The sequence below is a fragment of the Tachypleus tridentatus genome, chromosome 9 (assembly GCF_004210375.1).
Source record: "Tachypleus tridentatus isolate NWPU-2018 chromosome 9, ASM421037v1, whole genome shotgun sequence".
NCBI classification, from domain to species: Eukaryota; Metazoa; Arthropoda; class Merostomata; order Xiphosura; family Limulidae; genus Tachypleus; species Tachypleus tridentatus.
In genome coordinates this window covers 26,008,728-26,032,675 of record NC_134833.1, presented here as the reverse complement: position 1 = coordinate 26,032,675, position 23,948 = coordinate 26,008,728, and the positions used below count along the sequence as shown (strand labels likewise).

General features: G+C 35.1%; 1 protein-coding gene across 2 annotated transcripts; it reads right to left on the bottom strand.

The window, feature by feature from the left end:
• Positions 1-1,135: 1,135 nt before the first annotated feature.
• Positions 1,136-22,811, bottom strand: LOC143224890 (putative ammonium transporter 3). 2 transcript variants are annotated; one of them, XM_076453325.1, is made up of 7 exons: positions 22,188-22,811; positions 18,529-19,078; positions 12,929-13,000; positions 10,537-10,596; positions 7,705-7,778; positions 2,493-2,809; positions 1,136-1,826 (listed from the first exon to the last, which is right to left on the bottom strand). In XM_076453325.1, the coding sequence occupies exons 1-7, from the start codon at positions 22,297-22,299 to the stop codon at positions 1,485-1,487; spliced, it is 1,527 nt and encodes a 508-aa protein (XP_076309440.1). In that variant the 5' UTR covers positions 22,300-22,811; the 3' UTR covers positions 1,136-1,484. The 2 variants fall into 2 exon arrangements, with proteins under 2 accessions (XP_076309440.1, XP_076309441.1); XM_076453326.1 differs by lacking the exon at positions 10,537-10,596.
• Between the last annotated feature and the right edge of the window lie 1,137 nt (positions 22,812-23,948).

Sequence of the window (23,948 nt, the reverse complement as noted above, 5' to 3'; positions counted from 1 at the left end):
TAGTACTAGGTATATATCACATCATATCATTGGTGGCTTACAAACCTAAAATAGGATATCTAATTAATAATAGTGTATGCTAAGCCTCTAGGTTCAGAATAGCCAGGTGGTTAAGGCACTCGGCTCCTAATCTGAGGGTAGCGGGTTCGGATCCTCGCCACACCAATATGTTCGCCTTTTCAGCCGTGGGGACGTTATAATGTGACGGTCAATCTCACTATTTGTTTGTAAAAGAGTCGCCCAAGTGTAACAACGCCCCAAGAAAATATTTTTTTTGAAAAAAGAAACAAACACTGAAACTCGTCATGCGATATAATAACCAAGTAATTACCTTTGGTTCGAATTAATTATTTGTTTGCTCGAATTAAAATTGGTGCTTAAGTACTGAAGTGATATTAAAACAGTTTTCTTTTTTTTACAGTTTTAACTGTAAAGTATGTTTTATATTTAAGATAAGTTGTCGTCAAAATTTCCAAGCATAAACTGTGACCAAGTATTTGGAATTGGTCCACAAGCTGGAAGGAATATATATTGTATTAAAGACAAAAGCGAAATTGATACAAAATTCTAAAAAGTACTCTGTTACACTTTACAAACATTGCATCAACTTAGTGTTATTAGAAAAAATCCATAATATTTACATTCTATATTCTAGCAGTTCAGCTTTCATCTTGTTTTCTGTCTGTTTTGAATCCTCTGGTGATTAAACGGTAAGTATGAAGAGTCATAAAATTAAAAATCGGTTTTTAATACCCATGGTGGGTCACAGAAAAACCATTGTGTAACTCTGCTATTATCAATGAACAAACACTGTTTTATTTTTAATTTTGTTACCTGAACTGAAATTTACTATTTCTTATTATATTTAATACTTTATTAATTCACAAAAACAATTTGTTTCGTTTCTAGAAGTCGCTACCATTTCAAGTTTCGTGTAGCGCTTTTCAAGTTTATGTCTCGTTCAGACATTCGAAAACCTACTTGAATAGTACGATTATATATCAAATAGTGTGGAAAGTTAAAATAGGCGTTACGGTGAAACTAATAGATCCCTTACGTTGAAAGTCTATACTTATAAAGCTTTTATCATGTAACGTATTTATTAAGCATTCTCTTACATTTCAATACTTATCGCTGCTATTTTAATATACATAAATATCTAATTAATGAAACAAATCACCAGTTGTATTTTACTATATTTTACAGTATGTAAGACTGGTTTTTTTTTTCAACAGGTATGACGTTTCCATCACCAGTTTGATCGTTACCAAGTAAACAAGCTTTTTACAGACAGTGAATAACTTTTTAATAAGTATCTACCCATTGTATGCTACCCACGAAAAATACATTTAAGCCACTAAATAATAAAGAGTTAATAATATGGAAATATACACTTAAATATGAAAGTTTTTTTTTTTTTTTTTCCAATGTCGAGCTTATCCAGACCAACTGTTGAATGGTTTAATAGATTGAAGAAGGTTTAATCACAAAATAATGCAGTTTTCTCTGGAGCGATTAGGTTCTCGGCTAAACTTTGCATTTGAAAGAACGTCTAATAGCTTGTCGTGTTCCGACGGTTTTATTTTTGGTTTCTGGGTCGTCGTGTCTGCAGCGCCAGCTATATATTTCTCTACAAGATATCTATCCCACTCTTCTCGAGGTGGGACCCGGTCGGTTCTTTTTGGTACGTGATACCCTTTTTTCTCTAAATCTTCCATCATGTCTTCGTATTGGAAGCAGTCGTGACGTATGTTGTGTTCAACGTAATCTGCTCCCAAGTTCTCTTCCACAGGCGACATTCGGATACACCGGAAAACGTTAATCCCCTGAAAAAAAACAGGTGGTTCGCTTATGTTTTCTCGTAAGGCTTACTTAAAAGTTAAAATAAATGTGATAAATGGATTTTCCTTGTCTGGTTTCGTCAAATTTTGGAACAAATAAATTAATGTTTAATTCATTATTACACAAATAAACTGGTTAAATAAATTTGAACCAGATTCCTTGTGAATCGATCGATGTTAACCAATCGGGTATTTTCTTTTATGAATAATTCCATATCACCATTCGAAACCTAACAAACTGTTATGTATTCTTTATACCTGTCTTAACACTGTTTGTTTTGTTTTGAATTTCGCGCAAAGCTACTCGAGGGCTATCTGTGCTAGCCGTCCCTAATTTAGTAGTGTAAGACTAGAGGGAAGGCAGCTAGTCATCACCACCCACCGCCAACACTTGGGCTACTCTTTTACCAACGAATAGTGGGATTGACCGTCACATTATAATGCCCCCACAGCTAAAAAGGGCGAGCATGTTTAGTGCGGACGAGATTCGAACCCACGACCCTCGGATTACGAGTCGAACGCCTTAACACACGCTTGGCCATGCCGGGCCTGTCTTAAGAGTGAAGACTCTTACAAACATTAAACTTTTCCTTATTTCGATTAATTTGCTACCTTCAAGACGTTGTTTTGTTCAATATTCTTATGCGTTACCTTTAACATAAAAAATGTTGTAATGATACTCCAGGCACAGATAGACAGACAGGCTAGCAGCTGTACACCCAGAAGGTAGAAGCCACCACCCTTGAAGAGACCTTTTCTTCCTCTGCTCAGATACAGTAAAGGATCAGACTCGGTGAACAACCCCACAGCAACCATACCCCAAAAACCACCACCCCCGTGAACGGAGATGGCTCCCACGGGATCATCGATTTTGATTTTGTCAAACATTGGTTGGATGATTATGACGAACAGTCCTCCGACTGCTCCAATAAAGATGGCTTCTCCAGGACGAAGGAATGCACAACCAGCTGCAAAATATGGATTTGTTAATAAACTCAAACAGTATTCATGCGTACACAGAGGAAGATAAGGGAACACAAATGTAAACTCTAACAGTATTCAAATGTACACAGAAGAAGTTAAGGGAACACAAATGTAAACTCTAACAGTATTTACACGCACACAGAAGAAGTTAAGGGAACACAAATGTAAACTCTAACAGTATTTACACGCACACAGAAGAAGTTAAGGGGACACAAATGTAAACTCTAACAGTATTTACACGCACACAGAAGAAGTTAAGGGAACACAAATGTAAACTCTAACAGTATTTACACGCACACAGAAGAAGTTAAAGGAACACAAATGTAAACTCTAACAGTATTTACACGCACACAGAAGAAGTTAAGGGAACACAAATGTAAACTCTAACAGTATTTACACGTACACAGAGGAAGATAAGGGAAACAAATACCAACTCTAACAGTATTTACACGCACACAGAAGAAGATAAACAAATGTAAACTCTAACAGTATTTACACGCACACAGAAGAAGTTAAAACACAAATGTAAACTCTAACAGTATTTACACGCACACAGAAGAAGTTAAGGGAACAAATGTAAACTCTAACAGTATTCACACGGGAACACAAATGTAAACTCTAACAGTATTTACACGCACACAGAAGAAGTTAAGGGAACACAAATGTAAACTCTAACAGTATTTACACGCACACAGAAGAAGTTAAAGGAACACAAATGTAAACTCTAACAGTATTTACACGCACACAGAAGAAGTTAAGGGAACACAAATGTAAACTCTAACAGTATTTACACGCACACAGAAGAAGTTAAGGGAACACAAATTTAAACTCTAACAGTATTTACACGCACACAGAAGAAGTTAAGGGAACATAAATGTAAACCCTAACAGTATTTACACGCACACAGAAGAAGTTAAGGGAACACAAATGTAAACTCTAACAGTATTTACACGCACATAAAAGAAGTTAAGGGAACACAAATGTAAACTCTAACAGTATTTACACGTACACAGAAGTTAAGGGAACACAAATGTAACTCTAACAGTATTCACATGTACACAAAGAAAGTTGATGGAACATAAATGCAAGCTTTGAAAGTTTTCACACTTACAAAGATGAAACGAAAGGCACATAAACATAAACTCTGATGCTATCCACATTTACACAGAGAAATCAATAGCATATGAACATAACATGTGAGAAAGTACATGTATAAGTGACTCAAATTTGCTGAAATGTTGGAGTCGAAAGTTCACAATATAGTTTTTCAAACAAAACATTAAAAATAACTATATGTATATATTTGTAGTTTCCAAGATGTTCAATGCATCATTAAAAGAGAGAGAGTTGTGGGTTTATAGATCGTTTTAAAACAACAAACAAATTAACAAACGTCTTCTCGAAAAGTGTTTTGTTGGTCTGATGTTTATTGTATTTCATGTTTGTGTGTTCATGATGTTGTTACTTTAGACTGTGCTACTCCATTGGAGGTAAATATTATCACATGTTGTTGTAATTGCCTTTTATTGCTTCAAAATGCTGTACTTATTTAAAGAACTGGACAGATCATTGTTGTAAAAGTTTCGTACTTCAATCTTATTATCTCGTTCCATAAGGTCGGTCACTTATTTTGTTACTCTTCTATTTATCAAAGAAAAAGTGGACTGACCATTGACATACCTCTTGTTGTCATGATTAAATTTGCCTAAAAAAACAAATATTTCCTTTGTTAATGCAGCAACACGTTTGAAATCAAAAGTCATAACATATTAACAAACATTTTTCATAAAACGTAATTTAATAAGTTACGGTGGGTCATCTGTACTCTGCCCCCCACATGTATCGAAATCCAGTTTCAAGCATTGTCAAGTCCGCAGAAATACCGCTGAGTGGTGTGACAGTAGGAACACAAAATACGTAAAATCGAAACGTTTATTTCGAGTTTATCACTTCATAAATCAAACAGATTATTTGAATATCTAACACCCATATCTGTAGGAAAAGTATTTCTGTTTTTGTTTGATGAAACATTTTCCTCACCATATTTTGAGTTAATGTGTCACTTTTTTCTTTTTTTTCTTTTACGTTGGTATCTTTGTTTATACAACAGAACGTAGGCTCTACCGATAACTTATTGGTTGTTGCAATGTGAAATTGAAAATTCTGTCCAATAGTAAGTACTCAATAAATTGCTGTTACTTTGGTATACCTCAAATTGGAATTTCTGTCCTCTGAATCTTATGATCAAAATAATTCGTGCAAGAAAAAAAACTTTATCTTATATCATTATTTACAAGTTCTTTGCATGTTGTGATATATTGTATTCTTCATTGGACATCCTGATGAATATGATTCGATTGTCGCTTTGAACACAGACCATCTGTAAGATTTAACTAATCGTTTTTAAGCAGTAAACAGACTAAATCTATATACATGAACACAGTAATCGTTATTCAATGGAATAACCATTACTTATATTAGGTTTAAAAGAAACTGTTCTTTGTTCAAGATTTGAATTTCTATTATACAAAAAAAAAGAACAAATAAAATGTGAAAAGATTGTTCCTGTAGACGTCATCCTTATGAGAAACTTTACATCGATAAAACATTTTGATTTTGTGTTTATAATTGCACTGAACTTGATCTGACGAAAACTGAGGAAAATAAAAAGAGAAATTAGAGTTTGCTTGAAAGTGTCGGTTTTCACATGGTGGTGATGTCGTATATTTGAAATTTATTTTTTTGTTTTACTTAACAACAATTTGTTTATCTAAATTTTAGAGTTGATGTTTGTTATTGAGCACAAAGCTACACAAAGGGCTATCTGTGCTCTGCTCACCGCGGGTATCGAAGCCTGATTTCTTGCAGTGTATATCCGCAGACCTTAATTTTAGAGTGACAAGAAACGGATCTCCCTAGTTAGTTATTAATATTTATTTAGAAATATAAAACATCATGGAATTATAGAATTATTTTATTTTGGGTCCCCCAGTGTGACAGCGGTAAGTCTACATACCTGCAACGTCAAAATCCAGAGTTCGATTCTCTTTGATTGACACAACAGATAGCCCAGAGCGGGTATGCAAATAAAAAATAATATTTTATTTTAATTACTGTTTGTTTGTTTTTTGTTATTAGTGCTAAGCTCACAAAAGACTACAGACGAATTATCTGCCGTAAAGATCGAACTAGAATTAAAGGTTGATGTTGATCATGTGTGAATTAATGTTACTGAATGATAAAACATTACAAAATATTGACATGTCACAGACAACATAAAACTGTTTAATTAATGTACTATGGAAATGTAATATAATAATAATACAAGCTATAATGAAAGTTGGTTTAATTAGAAGCAAGAATTAATAAGAGTTTTAATATTTCTGAGAAACCACCAAAGCTTTTAGCGCCCGTTCCTAATTTTGAATTACTGAATGGAAGGAAGATCCACGTTAAAGGTTCCCTGTCACTCTTATAACGCACTCACAGCTTAAATTGAGGAGCATATATTGAACTGTTGCATGGACTCGAACCTTTCTCGTCAGCTCCGAAATATCCAGAGTTCTGCCCCACGGCAAACGTTTTATTACTTGAGAATATTATGGCACATCTCTGTTCATTTCACGTTTTTGAGCCATAATGCACGAATCGTTCCTCCAATGTAAAGGGGCTCGCATTGCGCTTAGTATTAAACGTCACTTCCGCTTGGCCTCAGCACGCGTTTTGTTTCCGAACTTCTCGCTCAGTTACACCTTCACTCACGAAAAATGTAACTAAGAGGGGCTGACTGATGAATCATGTGGTAAACCACATTGTCATTGTGATTCATGTTAAGTTCCATTATGGATTATTGTGTGAAACTATAACTGTAATTATGTTTTTCTATTTTTTTATTAAACAGGAGGGCATGTCTGACTAATGAAACCACGAGGTAAACCTCATTGTCATTCTGGTTCATGTTAAGTTTCATTATGAGCCTTATGATTAGTCTGTGAAACTGTAACTGTAATTTTGTTTTGTTTTTTATTTTTAGTAAACATCTACGGAAAATTGGTACCTGTTTAGATTCTCCATTTTATTCATTACTTTTCATCAATTTATTCATTTTTTCTTTGTTTGGCGTCATCTGGTGACTAATAATAAATTATTGATAATATTTTAAGCTTATGTATTAAAGAAACATAACAAACAACTATGACTATTCCTACGCAAGAATACTTCAAGCATACTCTCACGTTTCGACTGTTTGTTGTTGTTTTACAATGAAACTTTTACGATCAAATACTTGTCATCCGACCTTTAAACACAAATTAAGCCAAACGATTTCAAGTTTCCCTACTTTGAGTACAATTCTGTAATCTCCTTAAAAAATTGTTAGCTTTAATTTAATAAAAGTCTGTCGAACATAATGTTATAGGCTTTATTTTTTATAATGTTTTAGTTTTGCTATTTCTACTGTTCTCAAAAGGAAGAGTCGTCGTGACTCATGAGCACATGACGTCTGGAATATTCTAGAAAGAATATGAAATAATGTTTAGTGATTTAAAAACGCCTATTAAACTATCGTGAAATTAGGTATTGGAATGACCGTTAAGTAAACCAGTATTTTGTTCTGTTGACTCTAACTTCAGTCTTGTAAATTCTAAGTTTGAGTTTCAGTCAAACACTGAAGCTATCTGAGAAGGTAGAAAATAAGTTACTAGCATTATTTACAAAGTTACGTAACTGCTCGGCGAACTCTTCGTAGGTCTGGGATAAATAAAACATTTGCTTTTGAATTAACTGTACAGGACTTATGCACTATTTTTACCGAATAACTCCAAAAATAAATAAGCCCGCCCATCAAGAGAAACTGTTGAAACAATGACTTTCCACTCACCCGTGATGCTCACTAAGCCACCAAGAATCGAATTAATAATGTCTCCGAGTTCAAATTTTCGGTTTTTAAAATACCTGCAAATATAAAAAAACATAGATGTTGTAGAGAGAGAGAGAATCGGTAAAACAAAGGTCATTTTATAACAATAGCACTTTATGAACGTGCCCAGTCGTTAAGCTGATAACAAACATGCTTTATTTAAAAAATAAATTTAATATTCCAAAGTATTATTCCACTTGCCACTGGTTACATAAATCTGGGGGAATTCTAGAAAGTGACCTAACTCAGTGATAAGTGGTAAATCGAATGGTAGATTTGGCTTCACACATTAATTTTTATTTTCAAAACAATTTTTATAACTAAATATTTTTATAGACATAAGCTTAACGTATGAATTTGGTTTGTTTTGAATTTCGCGCAAAGCCACACGAGGGCTATCTGCGCTAGCCCTCCCTAATTTAGCAGTGTAAGAATAGAGGGAAGGCAGCTAGTCATCACCACCCACCGCCAACTCTTGGGCTACTCTTTTACCAACGAATAGTGGGATTGACTATCATATTATAATGCACCTACGGCTGAAATGACGAGCATGTTTGGTGCGAAGGGGCTTCGAACCCGCGATTCTCAGCTTACGAGTCGAGCGCCTTAACTACCTGGCCATGCCGGGTTTCGAGGTGTAAAACTGAGATGTCTTATGACATCAAACATGCGCCATCCTGCAACTATATTAGTATAAAAAAACAAAACGTCATAGTTTTTAAGATTAATTAATTTCATAAGATGTTATTGCCATATATATTTTCCTAACGTTCATTAATTTCGTAACATATATTGTCATATTTTCACAATATTAAATAATTTCATAATATATATTTCGTCATATTTATTTTATAATTTTACAACATATATTGAGAGATATTTTGTAACACGTATATCATCACATTATTCCTAAAATTGAATGAGTAAAATATTTATCATCATGTTTTTCTACGGTTCTTTAGGTTTATAACATATATATAAAGCGTCGCTTTCTTATCTAAAATTCTATAATTTCATAATATATCTACCAGCATTTACAAATATATGTACAAATGACTTGTTCTTCTAACATACAGTAAGAACAGTACCTATATAACACTTAATAATATGTAACAATAAACTTAAAATATGTTTGTAACTTTTTTTTAATTTAAACGACGAACTTCTACAACTTTAAAATAGTATGTCATTCAAAGTTGCAATGTTGTTGTCATATATATTTCCCAACGTTCACTAATTTCGTATCACATGTCATATTTTGATAATATTCTATTATATCGTGATGTGTATTTCTTGGTAACAATATATATATTGTTAGTAAAGTTCGTTTATATTCCTTTTTCCGCCTTTGTCTCGCTCTGCGTTCTCACCCAACATTTTCATACTGACCCACCTCACTTCATTACCTCAAACAAGCCAAATTAAAATACAGGACAACTACCATGTACAGATAAATAATCTTCCACGAGGGGGGACGAAGAGGAACCACAATGTTCCTGAACACCCCTGTTGGGGAGAGAGTTCCCCAGACTTCTCTACCCCTACCAAGGTTTAGTTCTTTCTTTAGTTCATAATTTCTCACAAAGTTACATGAATTCTATTCACCCCAGCTGTCTTTAATTTAGCAGGGGAAAGCAGATAGTCATCAGCACCCATTGCCAACTCTTGAGCTATTCTTTTACCAACAAATAGTGAGATTGACTATAACATTTTAACACCTCCACGACTGAAAGGGCAAGCACGTGTAGTTTGATGCAGATTAGAACCCGCAACTTTAAGATTAGAAGTCGAGCACCTTAACCACTAGGCCCTATAGGTATGAACAAATAGTCACAGCCTTCTGAGGTGTTGTTCCCGCGCAAATAAAAATTTGAAGGATTTATCCTGGCTTAAAAATGATTTTAAAATGGCCATCCACAGTGTATGGAAAAACGTGACTGTTGTCCGTTCAGTAGGCTTGAGTTTGAATACGATATGATTCTATTAAAGATTTGCTTCCTGACAGCTCAATAGTAAGTCTGAGAACATATAACGCTGAAAATCTGACAACGGAATCCGTTTATAGCTAAGAAAAGGAAAAAAAAAAGTTTCATGGATTAATTTGCTCTGATCCTCTCTAAATCAATTCCAAGTGGGCCCGGCATGGCCAAGCGTGTTAAGGCGTTCGACTGGTAATCTGAGGGTCGCGGGTTCGAATCCTGGTCGAACCAAACATGCTCGCCCTTTCAGCCGTGGGGGCATTATAATGTTACGGTCAATCCCCCTATTCGTTGGTAAAAAAGTAGCCCAAGAGTTGGCAGTGGGTGATGATGACTAGCTCCCTTCCCTGTAGTCTTACACTGCTAAATTAGGGACGGCTAGCGAAGATAGCCCTCGAGTAGCTTTGTGCGAAATTCGAAAACAAACAAACCAAGTGCCGTGGTTATTGATGATTCCTTTTTGGTATATTCAAGCTTTCAGGATCTCCACTGAACCACTATAGGAGTGTGTGGGTGTTTCCTTATAGCAAAACCATCGCAGGCTGCGTCCACCGAGTGGAATCAAACCCGTGATTGTTGTATTGTAAATACGAAGACTTACCGGTGTTCCCTCTGGAGGATAAATTTGAGTAATCATGTTTGGGGTTTTAAAATTTTATTCCCTTTCTCCAATCCATATAAAGTTAGAAGGCGTATGGAGACGTACATATGATAGCGATTGTTTTGTTTTAACATACAAAGTATTTCGACCATATGGTGATATGCTGCTCTCAAAGTATTTTAGGAGAAGTATCAGAATATAAAACAAACATACGTGAACAAAATACCACACATTCCAGCTCCCAGGGATGCGTTTAACGTCGATATCGCCGCCCTGCGGATTTAAAAAGAAGGAAAAAAAATGCTGGTCTGAGGATTTGTTTTGAAGAATAACAAAAATAAAGACAACACTTTATATTAGTGAGATAGAAAGACAGCAAAATAATCTAAGACAAAATAATTTATAGCGACCTCTATATATAATTAATTTTTTTTATTCCAAGATTTTATTCTGTATTTGTTGTTGGTTTTTTTTCCTGAGATCCATCTCAAATGTATGCTAAATCGTTTAGGTGACCTCCGAGGCTAACCAATCCAGAGACATGCATTATATTGGAACATTCAAATTTCTAACATTATCCATTATAAAACAATGTATCAGGTTTGAATATTAAATTTTTTAACAATATCCATCTAGAAATACTAAATTGTCTTTGAACATAAAATGTATTACATTATCCACCTAGATGTGTTATTATTATCTTTGAACATAATAAATTTATAATGATATCCATCAAGAAACATAGAATCATCTTGGAATAAAAACTTTCTTATATTATACAGCATTCAAGTTAAAACCTATTTTATACACACAGTGAGAAACTAGTAATTTTAAAAGCTTTAGATTGAGATTGACGTCTAAGATTACATTTAAGTCTGTATTTTTCTTTCAGTTAACTGCATTTTTAAAGTAGCTCAGTGGCGTTACCTATCATGTACAGCCAAAAAACAACACATTTTCTTTGTTAAGTGTGACATTGGTTGCTTCATGCGTTTATTGTTTATTTACTGTGATTAAATGGTAGTATAAATATTTAATTTGTTTTTAATTTCGCCAAAGCTAAACGAAGGCATTTTTTGCTGGACGTCCCTAATTTAGTAGCGTAAGACAACTCTTGGGCTACCCTTTTAACAATGACCGTCACATTATAACTCCCCTCACGGCTGAATAGGTGAGCATATTCGGTATGATAGAGATTCGAACCCGCAACCCTAAGATTTCTAGTCGAACGCCCTAAACACCTGACCACAAAATATTCAGTTTAAAAATTAACATTTTACTCTTTGCAATGTTCGTCTTCGTGATAAGATTGTAAGAAAGTAATTCAGGTTTTATCATTTGTTAATTAACTGTAGAGTTGTAAGTCATCTAATACACAGAAGGCGTTTATTTTGTTTTTAGTTAATCTCTTTCAGATTCAGGGCCGGGTTAAACATATCGATGAAACTGTTTTTCATAATCTTTCAGACTCGGTGTGGTCCTCAAAGCCACTTTAGTTAAATTTGGCTTTGAATATATAAAAGTGCGATTACATCACTAATAATCTTGGATAGAAAATCCCAAACAAACTTATAAAGAGATTAATTGTCTTTTGTTCGAGTCACGACCAGTCAGTTTCTGTTCACTGGTCTTTCGGTGGCAAGGCGGTAAGTCTGCGGACTTACAACCCTCAAATCTGGAGCTCGAATCCCCGCGGTGAACACAGCAGACAGCCCGATGTGACTTTACTCGAAACCAAACAAACAAATAATTATATTTACTCTTGTGTAATTAGTAAATATTTTAGACCAATATAATACCAGGGTCAGAATTTCATTTACGTTCTGCTTACCGTAACACGGTGCTGCGTTCGTCGACAAAAAGATGGGGACAACAGAAAAAGAGGAGGCCCGGCCTGGCCAGGTGGGTTAAGACGTTCGACTCGTAATCCGAGGGTTGCGAGTTCGAATCCCGGTCGCACCAAACATGCTCGCCCTCCCAGCCGTGGGGGCGTTATAATGTGACGATCAATCCCACTATTCGTTGGTAAAAGAGTAGCCCAAGAGTTGGAGGTGGGTGGTGATGACTAGCTGCCTTCCCTCTAGTCTTACACTGCTAAATTAGGGACGGCTAGCGCAGATAGCCCTCAAGTAGCTTTGCGCGAAATTCAAAAAAAAAACAAACAAAAAAAAAGAGGATTTATGTCATGTAAACTCTTATTAATAGTACAATATGATAGACAATTATAGCTGTGATAACAACTACTTCACAGGTTGGACCGGTAACGGGCCAGACTGCTTCCGGAAGGTTCGACGTTCACTACCAGTGAATACGCTCCGACTTTCAACATAATTCGATCAGCCCCATTTTGACGGCAGGTACTGTTGACTAGTTGCCTTCTTTCTGGTCAGTAGCTCAAAACTAAGGTTTGTTTTTAAACAAGCACAAAGCTACGCAAAGGACTATCACCACGGATTCCGAAACCCGGTTTTTAGAAGTGTAAGTCCTCAGACGTACCGCTGTGCCACTGGGGGTCGTACATACATTGATATATAAAAACATAGACTTGAATTTTATATCCCACGTAAAATTGTTGTTATTATTATATATTATATAAATTACTCACCGACCAGCGTAATGCCACTTGTCGTTTGAAATTCCAAATGTACTTCCACAGTTGAAGACCAACCAGCCCCACCTAATATCAGAAAAAACTTATTTTATAATACGTTCGAAAATCAAATGTGAAACTATAAAATGCCTGTATCTAAATGTTAGGCCCGGCATGGCCAAGCGTGTTAAGGCGTGCGACTCGTAATCTGAGGGTCGCAGGTTAACATCCCGGTCGTGCCAAACATGCTCGCCCTTTCAGCTGTGGGGGCGTTATAATGTGACGGTCAATCCCAATATTCGTTGGTAAAAGAGTAGCCCAAGATTTGGCGGTGGGTGGTGATGATTAGCTGCCTTTCCTCTAATCTTACACTACTAAATTAGGGACGGCTAGCACAGATAGCCCTCGAGTAGCTTTGTGCGAAATTAAAAAAATCAAAAGAAACAAACAATCTAAATGTTAGTGAAGCTTATTGTAATATATTCGGAAAACATGGAGTTAGATGTTTTCGAATAAATCGATGATTTTCGAACTTTTGCGTTCGCAGACCACTTCGGAGGGTATGGAAAAAGACGTTGTAGACCTCCTATCATTCCTATCCTACCATGTTCTGTTCTCTCGTTCGTCAACTACCTGTTGGATCACCTGAATCACTAATGGTCTGCGAACCAAACTTTGGGAACTTCTAAGAAGTAAGCAACAAAGAAAGAAACAATGCACAAACCATTACAATATTCAACCCAGATCACAAGTGACAACATTAGCTATACATATTAATCGAAACTAACCCTCGACCTGCAAAATATTTGTGGTAATTTTCAAATTTAGATTTGACTGGTTTGAATTTCGCGTAAAGCTACGCGAGAGGTATCTATGCTAGAAGTCCTTAATTTAGAAGTGAAGGACAAGAGGGAAGGCAGCTAGTCATCACCGCCCACCGCCAACTCTTGGGCTATTTTTTACCAATAAATTGTGGGGTTGATCATACCATTATAAAGTTTCCATGGCTGAAAGGTTGATAATGTTTGGTGAGACGGGGACTCGAACCCGCAACCTTAATATTGCGAGTCAAGCGCCCTAACCACCTGGTAGCTTTCATGCCCTTCGCTTGAATTTTCCTTATTCTATTATTTTCAAGCACGCCATTCAAGTTACGCTTTCTTTAAGACGTTATGTGTTATATTAATAAGCCCTGATCTCTTTTTGAAAGGTTATCAACGTTTAGTATATGATACGACTTTACAGACTGAGGCAAAGAAACTCGCTAAAATATAGAATAAAACCAATACCAATGAAAACAGCAGCTAAAAGGTGTTTATAGAAGTTTATGAAATGAACCGACGCTAAATTATTTCAAAGTGAAGTAAGTGTAAAGTTTTAATAAAGTCAAACCTAGCTGACAATGTAGAAACGTCTGAATACGTGTTCACAAAGTGATAAGCATATGGATTTGAATAAAATGCACATGCGTATTTTGGATCTAAATAATTTGAGTACTCCCATAGTAATTGTTGTGTAATATTATTTTCTTTTTAGCAAATTACACGGGTGTTGAGTATGGTATGAAAATTTTGCAAATAAAAAAACTAAAGTTCAAATTGAGGGCAGTCGTCAAGTTATGACAATGACATTGTGCTATCGTTTAGCATACCCATTGTATTAAAACATTTAACGAAGAAAGAATAGGTAAGGTGACGCTAAACAAAAAGTCAATGTACAATATTAGATACTTTCCAGAAAAGAGACCTTTCTAATTATACCAGACATGAAGGTTTTGATAACAAAAATTGCGAGGAAAGTTCCGGACAAACAAAAGCAAGCGTGTTACTTTTGTTAGAAAGTTACACACATTTTCGTCATATTTTTTATTATTTTCAAAATGCCATTAGAATTTATAAAATATTTGCCACTTTAATTTGTATATTTAAACACAAGTTCTACTTCAATAAAAAATAAATAAATAGATATTTCTAATTTATATTTAGTGACTTTAAATTTCCATATTGATTTATAGCCTTTATTCTAAAACCTAATATCAGATAATAACTATAAAAAATTATTTCTTACATTGATTTTACAATTAAAGTCATGGTCATTCCTCCATGGTCCAACATGGTCAGGCGGTCAAGGCACTCGACTCGTAATCTGAGGGTTGCGGGTTCGAATCCCCGTCACACACAAAATGCTCGCCCTTTCAGCCGTGGGAGCGTTATAATGGATCGATCAATCCCACTATTCGTTGGTAAAAGAGTAGCCCAAGAGTTGGCGGTGGGTGGTGATGACTATCTGCCTTCCCTCTAGTCTTACATTACTAAATTAGGAACGGCTAGCGCAAATAGCTTTGCGCAAAATTCAAAACAAGCCAAACAAACCCTTTCGCCCCGGCTATCTTTTACTTACTTTGTATAGTCCAATATTTTTATTTGATTTCAATAAACAAGATTTAACATGAACTTTCAGTAATTTTCTCCAATTTAAACAGTTTCAGATAACTCATTCTTTTGTGAAATACATAAAAAACGTTTGTTTTCTTTTCTATTTCAGTCAGTTATATTAATATTAGAATATACAGCTGCGAGAGATCGTTGTATTGGGGAATAATTTTCCTACGGGGTCAGTTATCAGGTTACGGCTGGCACATACAATCCGGTGTTTGACTTAACTGACACAAACGTGGCCTGACATGATTTTTTTGATTATGGCGTTAGATTCGCAAACTGCAGGTCTCGGGATCGAATGCCATTTAACTAAACATGCTCGCCCTCTCAGCCGTGGGAGCGTTATAACGTGAGTGACAATCTCACTAGTCGTTAGTAAAAGAGAGGCTCAAGAAGTGGCGTTGGTTTGTGTTGAATAGACAAGTTGCTTTCCCTCTAATATACCATATGGTTACAACAAGGTTCTTTATATGGTACAGCATCAGAATAATGGTTGGAAATGATGAAATTAAGGTAAACGGCGAGACTTTAGTATTGGGCGAAGGTATAATTTTGTACTGAAAACAAGATAGTCCTTCGTCCACTTTACGAACTTTTAAAGTACATTCCAGATAGCAGAATAAGGTCCGGCTAATGTTGACCGATGACAGATCTGTTGGTACATCGTTGACACTGTTGAAGCTACATTATCCCAATACAGTCTCACTATAGTGCAGACTGTAGATGACAATTGGGTGAACTATAAGCCGACCAAGGTTGGGCCAATGGCAATTTTACACATCAGACTTTATTTGGACCAACGTAAGTATTAACATTTTCAAACATCGGTCCGAGAAATTATAGAATGTTCAAATGAATTATAAAATTACTAATTAATATTGCATGGGCAGTTATGTGTAACGGACCGTAAATCTATGGATAAAATGTGTTTTAGAAAAAAACTATTCTTATCATTATTAAAAATGTAATAATATAAGGAAGTAACTGTCGTATTTTAAAACGTGAAAAATAATATGATCGGTAATTTAAACTTCCCAACCATTTTAAAATATTATTTAGAATTAATTAACAGTTCTCACTGACAATTTATTATAGAGGTCACTGTTCCACGCCATGGTAATGTTTTTGTTGACAGACGAACATGTAAGTGTTAGCTTTTAAATTAACGAATTTGTACTATTGGAGACTGATAATGTATGTGTAAGTTCTGTTATACTAAGTTAAAAAATAAACTGGGGAACAGGTTGTCTTTAGTAGTTTAAGATTATGATGACTTGATATATTATACTTAAAATAGGTGCCTAAAGTAACCTTTCCATAATAACAATATACTCCTGTCCACTGGAGACTCATATTCAATGTTTATTTATTGATACCATTATAATCTTGTCTCACTTTTTAAAAATGTTTTAAGTATAATTTTTTGGCATTGAACAACGCTCTAAACACAGTGAAATGTACGATTAAAAATTTGCACTTGGCAAACAAGTCACAAATGAAATCTACGTTATAGGAAACCCCAACAAAATACAAATTAGGATTAGCTTGTACAACGAATTTTAGGAAATCAATTTGTGAATGTAATTGGTGATTACTGTTTAAAAGTGATCTGGTTCTTTAAATTCCTGTATGGATCCCGCTCTTTTGTAGTTAACTTGAATTTCAAGTAATACGTACAATACGGAACTCTTTGTGGCACATACTATATATGGTTGTGCCTTCAGAAGAATCTGCTAAAATATAGTGTTATTGTGAAACACTGAGAAAGTTTATTATTCAATTTACAACATAAAGTTGGGAGACCCCAGTAAACCATTATATTATACATTACACCTTACCACAAGATGGAAGACCTCACTAAACCCTTCATTGTAGTATACATTACACCTTACCACAAGATGGAAGACCTCACTAAACCCTTCATTGTAGTATACATTACACCTTACCACAAGATGGAAGACCTCACTAAACCCTTCATTGTAGTATACATTACACCTTACCACAAGATGGAAGACCTCACTAAACCCTTCATTGTAGTATACATTACACCTTACCACAAGATGGAAGACCCCACTAAACCCTTCATTGTAGTATACATTACACCTTACCACAAGATGGAAGACCTCACTAAACCCTTCATTGTAGTATACATTACACCTTACCACAAGATGGAAGACCCCACTAAACCCTTCATTGTAGTATACATTACACCTTACCACAAGATGGAAGACCTCACTAAACCCTTCATTGTAGTATACATTACACCTTACCACAAGATGGAAGACCTCACTAAACCCTTCATTGTAGTATACATTACACCTTACCACAAGATGGAAGACCTCACTAAACCCTTCATTGTAGTATACATTACACCTTACCACAAGATGGAAGACCTCACTAAACCCTTCATTGTAGTATACATTACACCTTACCACAAGATGGAAGACCTCACTAAACCCTTCATTGTAGTATACATTACACCTTACCACAAGATGGAAGACCTCACTAAACCCTTCATTGTAGTATACATTACACCTTACCACAAGATGGAAGACCTCACTAAACCCTTCATTGTAGTATACATTACACCTTACCACAAGATGGAAGACCTCACTAAACCCTTCATTGTAGTATACATTACACCTTACCACAAGATGGAAGACCTCACTAAACCCTTCATTGTAGTATACATTACACCTTACCACAAGATGGAAGACCTCACTAAACCCTTCATTGTAGTATACATTACACCTTACCACAAGATGGAAGACCTCACTAAACCCTTCATTGTAGTATACATTACACCTTACCACAAGATGGAAGACCTCACTAAACCCTTCATTGTAGTATACATTACACCTTACCACAAGATGGAAGACCTCACTAAACCCTTCATTGTAGTATACATTACACCTTACCACAAGATGGAAGACCTCACTAAACCCTTCATTGTAGTATACATTACACCTTACCACAAGATGGAAGACCTCACTAAACCCTTCATTGTAGTATACATTACACCTTACCACAAGATGGGAGGCCCTATTAAACCATTATAGTTCACATTACAACATTCCACAATTGGAGACCCCCACTAAATCATTACAGTTCATATCACAACATCCTACAAATGGAGACCCCGCTAAACCATTATAGTTCATATTACAACACACTTACCACAATGTAAAAGTTCCAACTAAGGCATTGATTGGGTTTCCCATCGGAAGAGGGTCAGTTCCATTATCATAACGTCGAAGACGAGGTTTCAATAGCACTGCTGCTACTAAAGCAGCACACCCTCCTAATAGATGCACACCAGAAGAACCAGCAAAGTCAATGGCGCCGAGATTCTTAAGGAAACCGTGATTACCCCAGAGCCAGCCTGCTGGGATGCAGTACGTGAGGGTATTTACAAGGGAAAAGATACAATAGGCGTTAAAGTCAGTTCTTTCAGCCATAGCACCTGATGCAATTGTAGTAGCAGTCGTGGCAAAAGAAAGCTGAAAAATAAACGTAGCGAAAACGCTTCCCATTTCATCCTGACTTGAATCCAGAAAGAACGATCCTACTCCGATAAACGGATTCGTGCCTGGACCAGATCCGTACTGCAAACCATATCCAAACATCCAGTACGTTATTCCTCCAAGGATGACGTCAGCAGCATTTTTCATCATGATGTTCACTTCGTTTTTCTTAGTTATAGCTCCAGACTCCAGGAGTCCAAATCCTACACGATCAACAGAATGAATGAATATTATGAAGTTGATCATCCAATGAAATTATAGGGGGAAAATAAACATCATTGATTTAAATGCCAATTTGTAAACAACAGGGAATAAAGCGCAAAAAAGTGTTTTCTTGTTAAGTATAAAAACTACACAAAATAATCTCTTTATTCTTCCTACCACAGACATAGAAACCCAATTGTTAGTGTTATAAGCCCCCAGATTTATCAATGAGGCACCAGAAAGTGAAGATAACTTCAATACAAAAAATGATAGGAAATTGATTTGTGGAAGAAAGGAAATTGGTTGTTTCTATTGTAAAACCAACGGTTCAAAGAATAATAGAATACAATGTTGCACGAATCCAACACCACATAATATACTTACTAAAAGTAATAAAGATATGAAGACAAAGATCGATTAATGTATCTAAAGACTGCAGGTATGGATATTAAAACTTTAATTAAAATAAAGTAAGGAACAACGTTTCGACCTTCTTAGGTCATCTTCAGGTTAACCACCATCCAAGTCACCTCCATGCCCACCCCGACTAGCCCCACGTCCCATGCTACTATCTGTTAACCTTGGCCCACCATGATCACGAGATACACTTGAATATAAAATTATATTAGAAGAAATAACATTATTCAATAAATATTTTAGACTATTTCTTTAATAATATTGTAAGTCATAAAAAAATTATTTCGATAACACAGGAACTATGTGCATAAACACAGTTAGTAATACAAATTTTTATGCAATAACTGAGACTAGTATTAAGTACCATTTACTGTTAACAACTAATGAGGAAGTGCAAGGGTTGAAGTATGGGAAAATGAGGAAGTGGCTGTTGCTTAATTTAATATTTTGTTAAATATTAAAAAATTAAAAAGAATGTTAACTGTTGGAATATAAAAAGGCCTAGAAAGAGAAATTGCAATAAGTCTATAAATTAGTACAATGAAGCACTTGTAATTTATAATAATTCATACCTTGTATTAATTAGCTAGTTATCTACCGAGTTACGGAAATAAGGGGCTACATTTGTATTCTCAAGACGGCTGGTATAAGTATCAGTACAGGATGTATAAGTCACTGTGCAGTTTTGCCTGTTATTAAATATATAAGTGCACAGTGACTTTCCGAACATCCTGTACTGATACTTTAATTGAAATACAGAACAACGTTTCGACCTTCTTAGGTAATCTTCAGGTTAACAAAGATGTTAACGTTGTTCTATGTTTTATTTTGATTAAAGTACTAATACCCATAGCAGCCGTCTTGAGATACATTTTTAATTCAAGTGGGTTTCTCGTCGTTACGAAAAATTTATTAATCAAAGCGACCCTGTTCAAAGTAGGATTTTATTGTTGTTGTTATTACATATTTTTTAAAAATCGTAATCGAGATTAATGTCCACTTCTAACGCTGTTTAATTGTTAACAAATGTAATTAATATTTGTGTTTCGGAAAATTTCATATTTTAAGGAAAATAACGTTTCAGCTCGTGTCAGTGAAATATGGTTTCCATGAAGCTCCTGCTTGAAACTTAAGCGAAGATATAACGCTACAATCCGAGATTCGATTTGCAATGTGCAACATTGCGTTAGTTTTCTTTTTAATTTCGTGCAAAGATACACCAGGATTAGTAATAGATTAGAGGGAAGGCAGCTAGTTAACACCACTTACCACCAACTCATTATATTGTGACTGTCAATCCCACTATTCGTTGCGAAAAGAGTAGCCCAGAAGCTGGCGATGGATGCTGGGCGAACTTCCAAAAAAAAACTAATGTGGATTTATATATTTCATGTCATAATCATTCATATCTTATCAAATTTATATCGTTTAAAACAAACACGACTTTGAGAACAAATCTACTCTCCAGGCAGGGATCTGTGTTGCTGCTCTCTGGAAAGAAATCTTCAGTGACGAACTCAGCAAGCCCTGTAGGTTGACGTACTTGTAAATTTTTGATTTAGTAACAAACTGCAAATCATATTCATCTTAGAAACAAATCTGGGTATGTTGGTGAAAAAATCACACGGGTGAAGAAAGAGTTACCTATAGTTTCCTTTCAAGCACATCGTGCTACAAAATTAAGAGTAAAAAAAAAGTGGAAACATTTATTTCTTCAAGTAAAATGTTTTCTCTAAGCCAATAAGCATCACAGAATTCAAATAATGAATTGATGGAATTTCGTAATTTATTATGTATTAATAATTACTTTTAAATAATGATATATTGTTAGTTCAACAATGAAGCATTCGTGACCCTCAGATTGTTGATCGTGTTTTGTTTTTACGTCTGTTTCGAAAAGATCAACTATAGCAAAAAAGTAAGAAAAAATGTTTATGTTAGAAAAGATAGAGCTTTGTATTAAAATTAATATGCATCTACAACATGTATAGCACGTGATTGGTCTAACTGATAACATATTAAAAACTTCAATCTATTAGAGGTTATAATTTATCTTCAGCAAAGTTTAACCTTTTCCAGAAAGAATGTAGAATAGGAAAACGTTTGAATACTTTGCTTCTCATGAAATGAAACTGCGTACGTTTAACCTATAGTGATCTGTAGACCTGTTCGAAAATTTCGTAAAATATCTTAGTTTGATGTAACGTTTTCTCTCACGAGCTCTACTTCCGGTAAATCAGCAATAAGTCTTGAGAGCTTATAACGCTACAAATTGGATTTCGATATTTACGGTGGGGCACAACTCAATCTGCCCATTGTATAGTTTTGTGCTTACTGCCCAATAAACAAATAATCTCACACAGAAGGTTGAACAAAAATATCTTAATGTGGTATTGTTTTCGGCACGTGCGGCTAAATAAGGAAATCTTCTAATATTATTATTTGATTACTTGCATCCATACTCTTAGAGCTATCATCCCACACTTTATTACACATTTATGACTATGTAATGACATCTTTGAAAACGTAAACGATAAAATAAGCTTTTAGTACTTTATGATAATACTAACAGACTCGAAACCACATGGCTTAGAAAATGTTTTTCATGACTTCTCGTTTTTATCACTTATAGTTGAACAATATCACTTTAAAGCTTGACGCGTTACGAAACACTTTAATACAAATGAATACCTGTTTGCATGGTGAAAATGACGAAAGAAGCTGTTAGAATCCACGTGGCGTCGTCTGACGTCATAGTCTCAGGTTCGATGTCCATTTCAGTTTCAGTTAGATTTTTACTCATTGTTAGGCCTTTGATTCGGAAAACCTCAGGAGTGTATTATATAAATTTTGTCCTTCTAGTTCTTACTCAAATTATATTACTAAAGAGCATTTAATACATGTGTCTTTTGAATGAGGTTTTTATTTACGGACATTTCAACTGAGTCGAGAAAAAATTTGTTTAAAAAACAGAACAACCAGAAGAAATAAACTTGCCTCACAGTTTACTCAAAAGAATCTCTTAGTTGGGACGTTGGTTGAATGTATTTGTTTTACCCCTGAAGTTAAAATCTTCAACAAAAACACTTGTCGAGAACCTTAACAGTCCGCAAATAATTCTTGTGTATTTCGTACACAAAACGACTAGAACAATAGAGATAATATTCATATTTCTCTGTTTTTCACGAACGATTGGTGTTCGATTAACAATAATTTTAGGAGGAGGGGGAGCATGGGTGGTATTTATACATTTCCTTTCTTTAGCACTCTTTTACAGCACGCGCAGTTTTTGAAAGTTATTTTACTCTAGCCACCGATTTACTTAGTAAGTAGCAATTCGCCCATCTGACCTGGACAAAATCTGATACGTCTCAATGGTCTGTATGCTTGGGTAAGTAAACTAGTGTGTAAGGTTTGATTTTATAATATGAGTAACAGGTAATCGTTATCGTTCACTTTTCCATTCATATAAAATCTATAAATCTTTCGTGTATATGAATCAGAAGTAACCTTGTTGCTGCGTTATGTGTTTCAGGTTTAGAGTTCGCGAAACCACGTTAAAATTGTTTGCTCACTTCAAAAAAATGTTGATTATCTACTTCGATCGAGACTGTTAGAGGACAGGTAGTTATGCATGAATCATCAAATTGCATTGAAATAAAAATATCGTAAATGTTCTCAGATAATCCCTGGTTTAAATCCGAAGATTTAAGGCAACTTTGGTTTGTTTTGAATTTCGCGCAAAGCTAGACAATGGCTGTTTGCGCTAACCGTCCCTAAATTAGTAGTAATTGACTACACGAAAGGCAGCTAGTCATCACCACCAGGTAAACATGTTTGGTGGGAGGGAATTCGGATGCGCGAACTTTAGATTACGAGTCAAGCGCCCTAACCATTAAGGGGACTTACTAGAATAAGTTACTGTCTTCGAACGAGTATTATAGAAGTTTTCAGAAGCTGCGAATTAGAGGGATTTGGTACAAAGTTCCACTTATGAGTGGCACTGTTATCATTCAAATTATTTTTTATATCATGTTAGAATGAATGAAAACATTATTTATAACAATCTTATTTTATTCCATTGTTTATTGGGTTCCAAAAATGAAGTGTGTTTTTTTTTAAGTTTCTTTATATTATCCGTAATCATTAGTGTTTCTTCGTTTCGATGAAACCATGTTGAGAATTTGCCTTCGGTAAAATGAATCAACAAAACATTCCGCTTCAAGAAGTTCACTTGAAAAATCAGAAACGACATAATCTAAAGACACACAGCAGGGGTCTCTTAGGCCCACATGTCAATTTTCGCTTTTGTCAGTTGTCCATTTTTCGTATAGTTCTTGCTTTATGTTAGCTTCCATTAACAATCCAAAAACAATATCCAGTCATACTCAATTCAGGAGTATTGAAGAATGTCCAATCTTTGTTTTATAGCAAAGCAACATTGAGCTATCT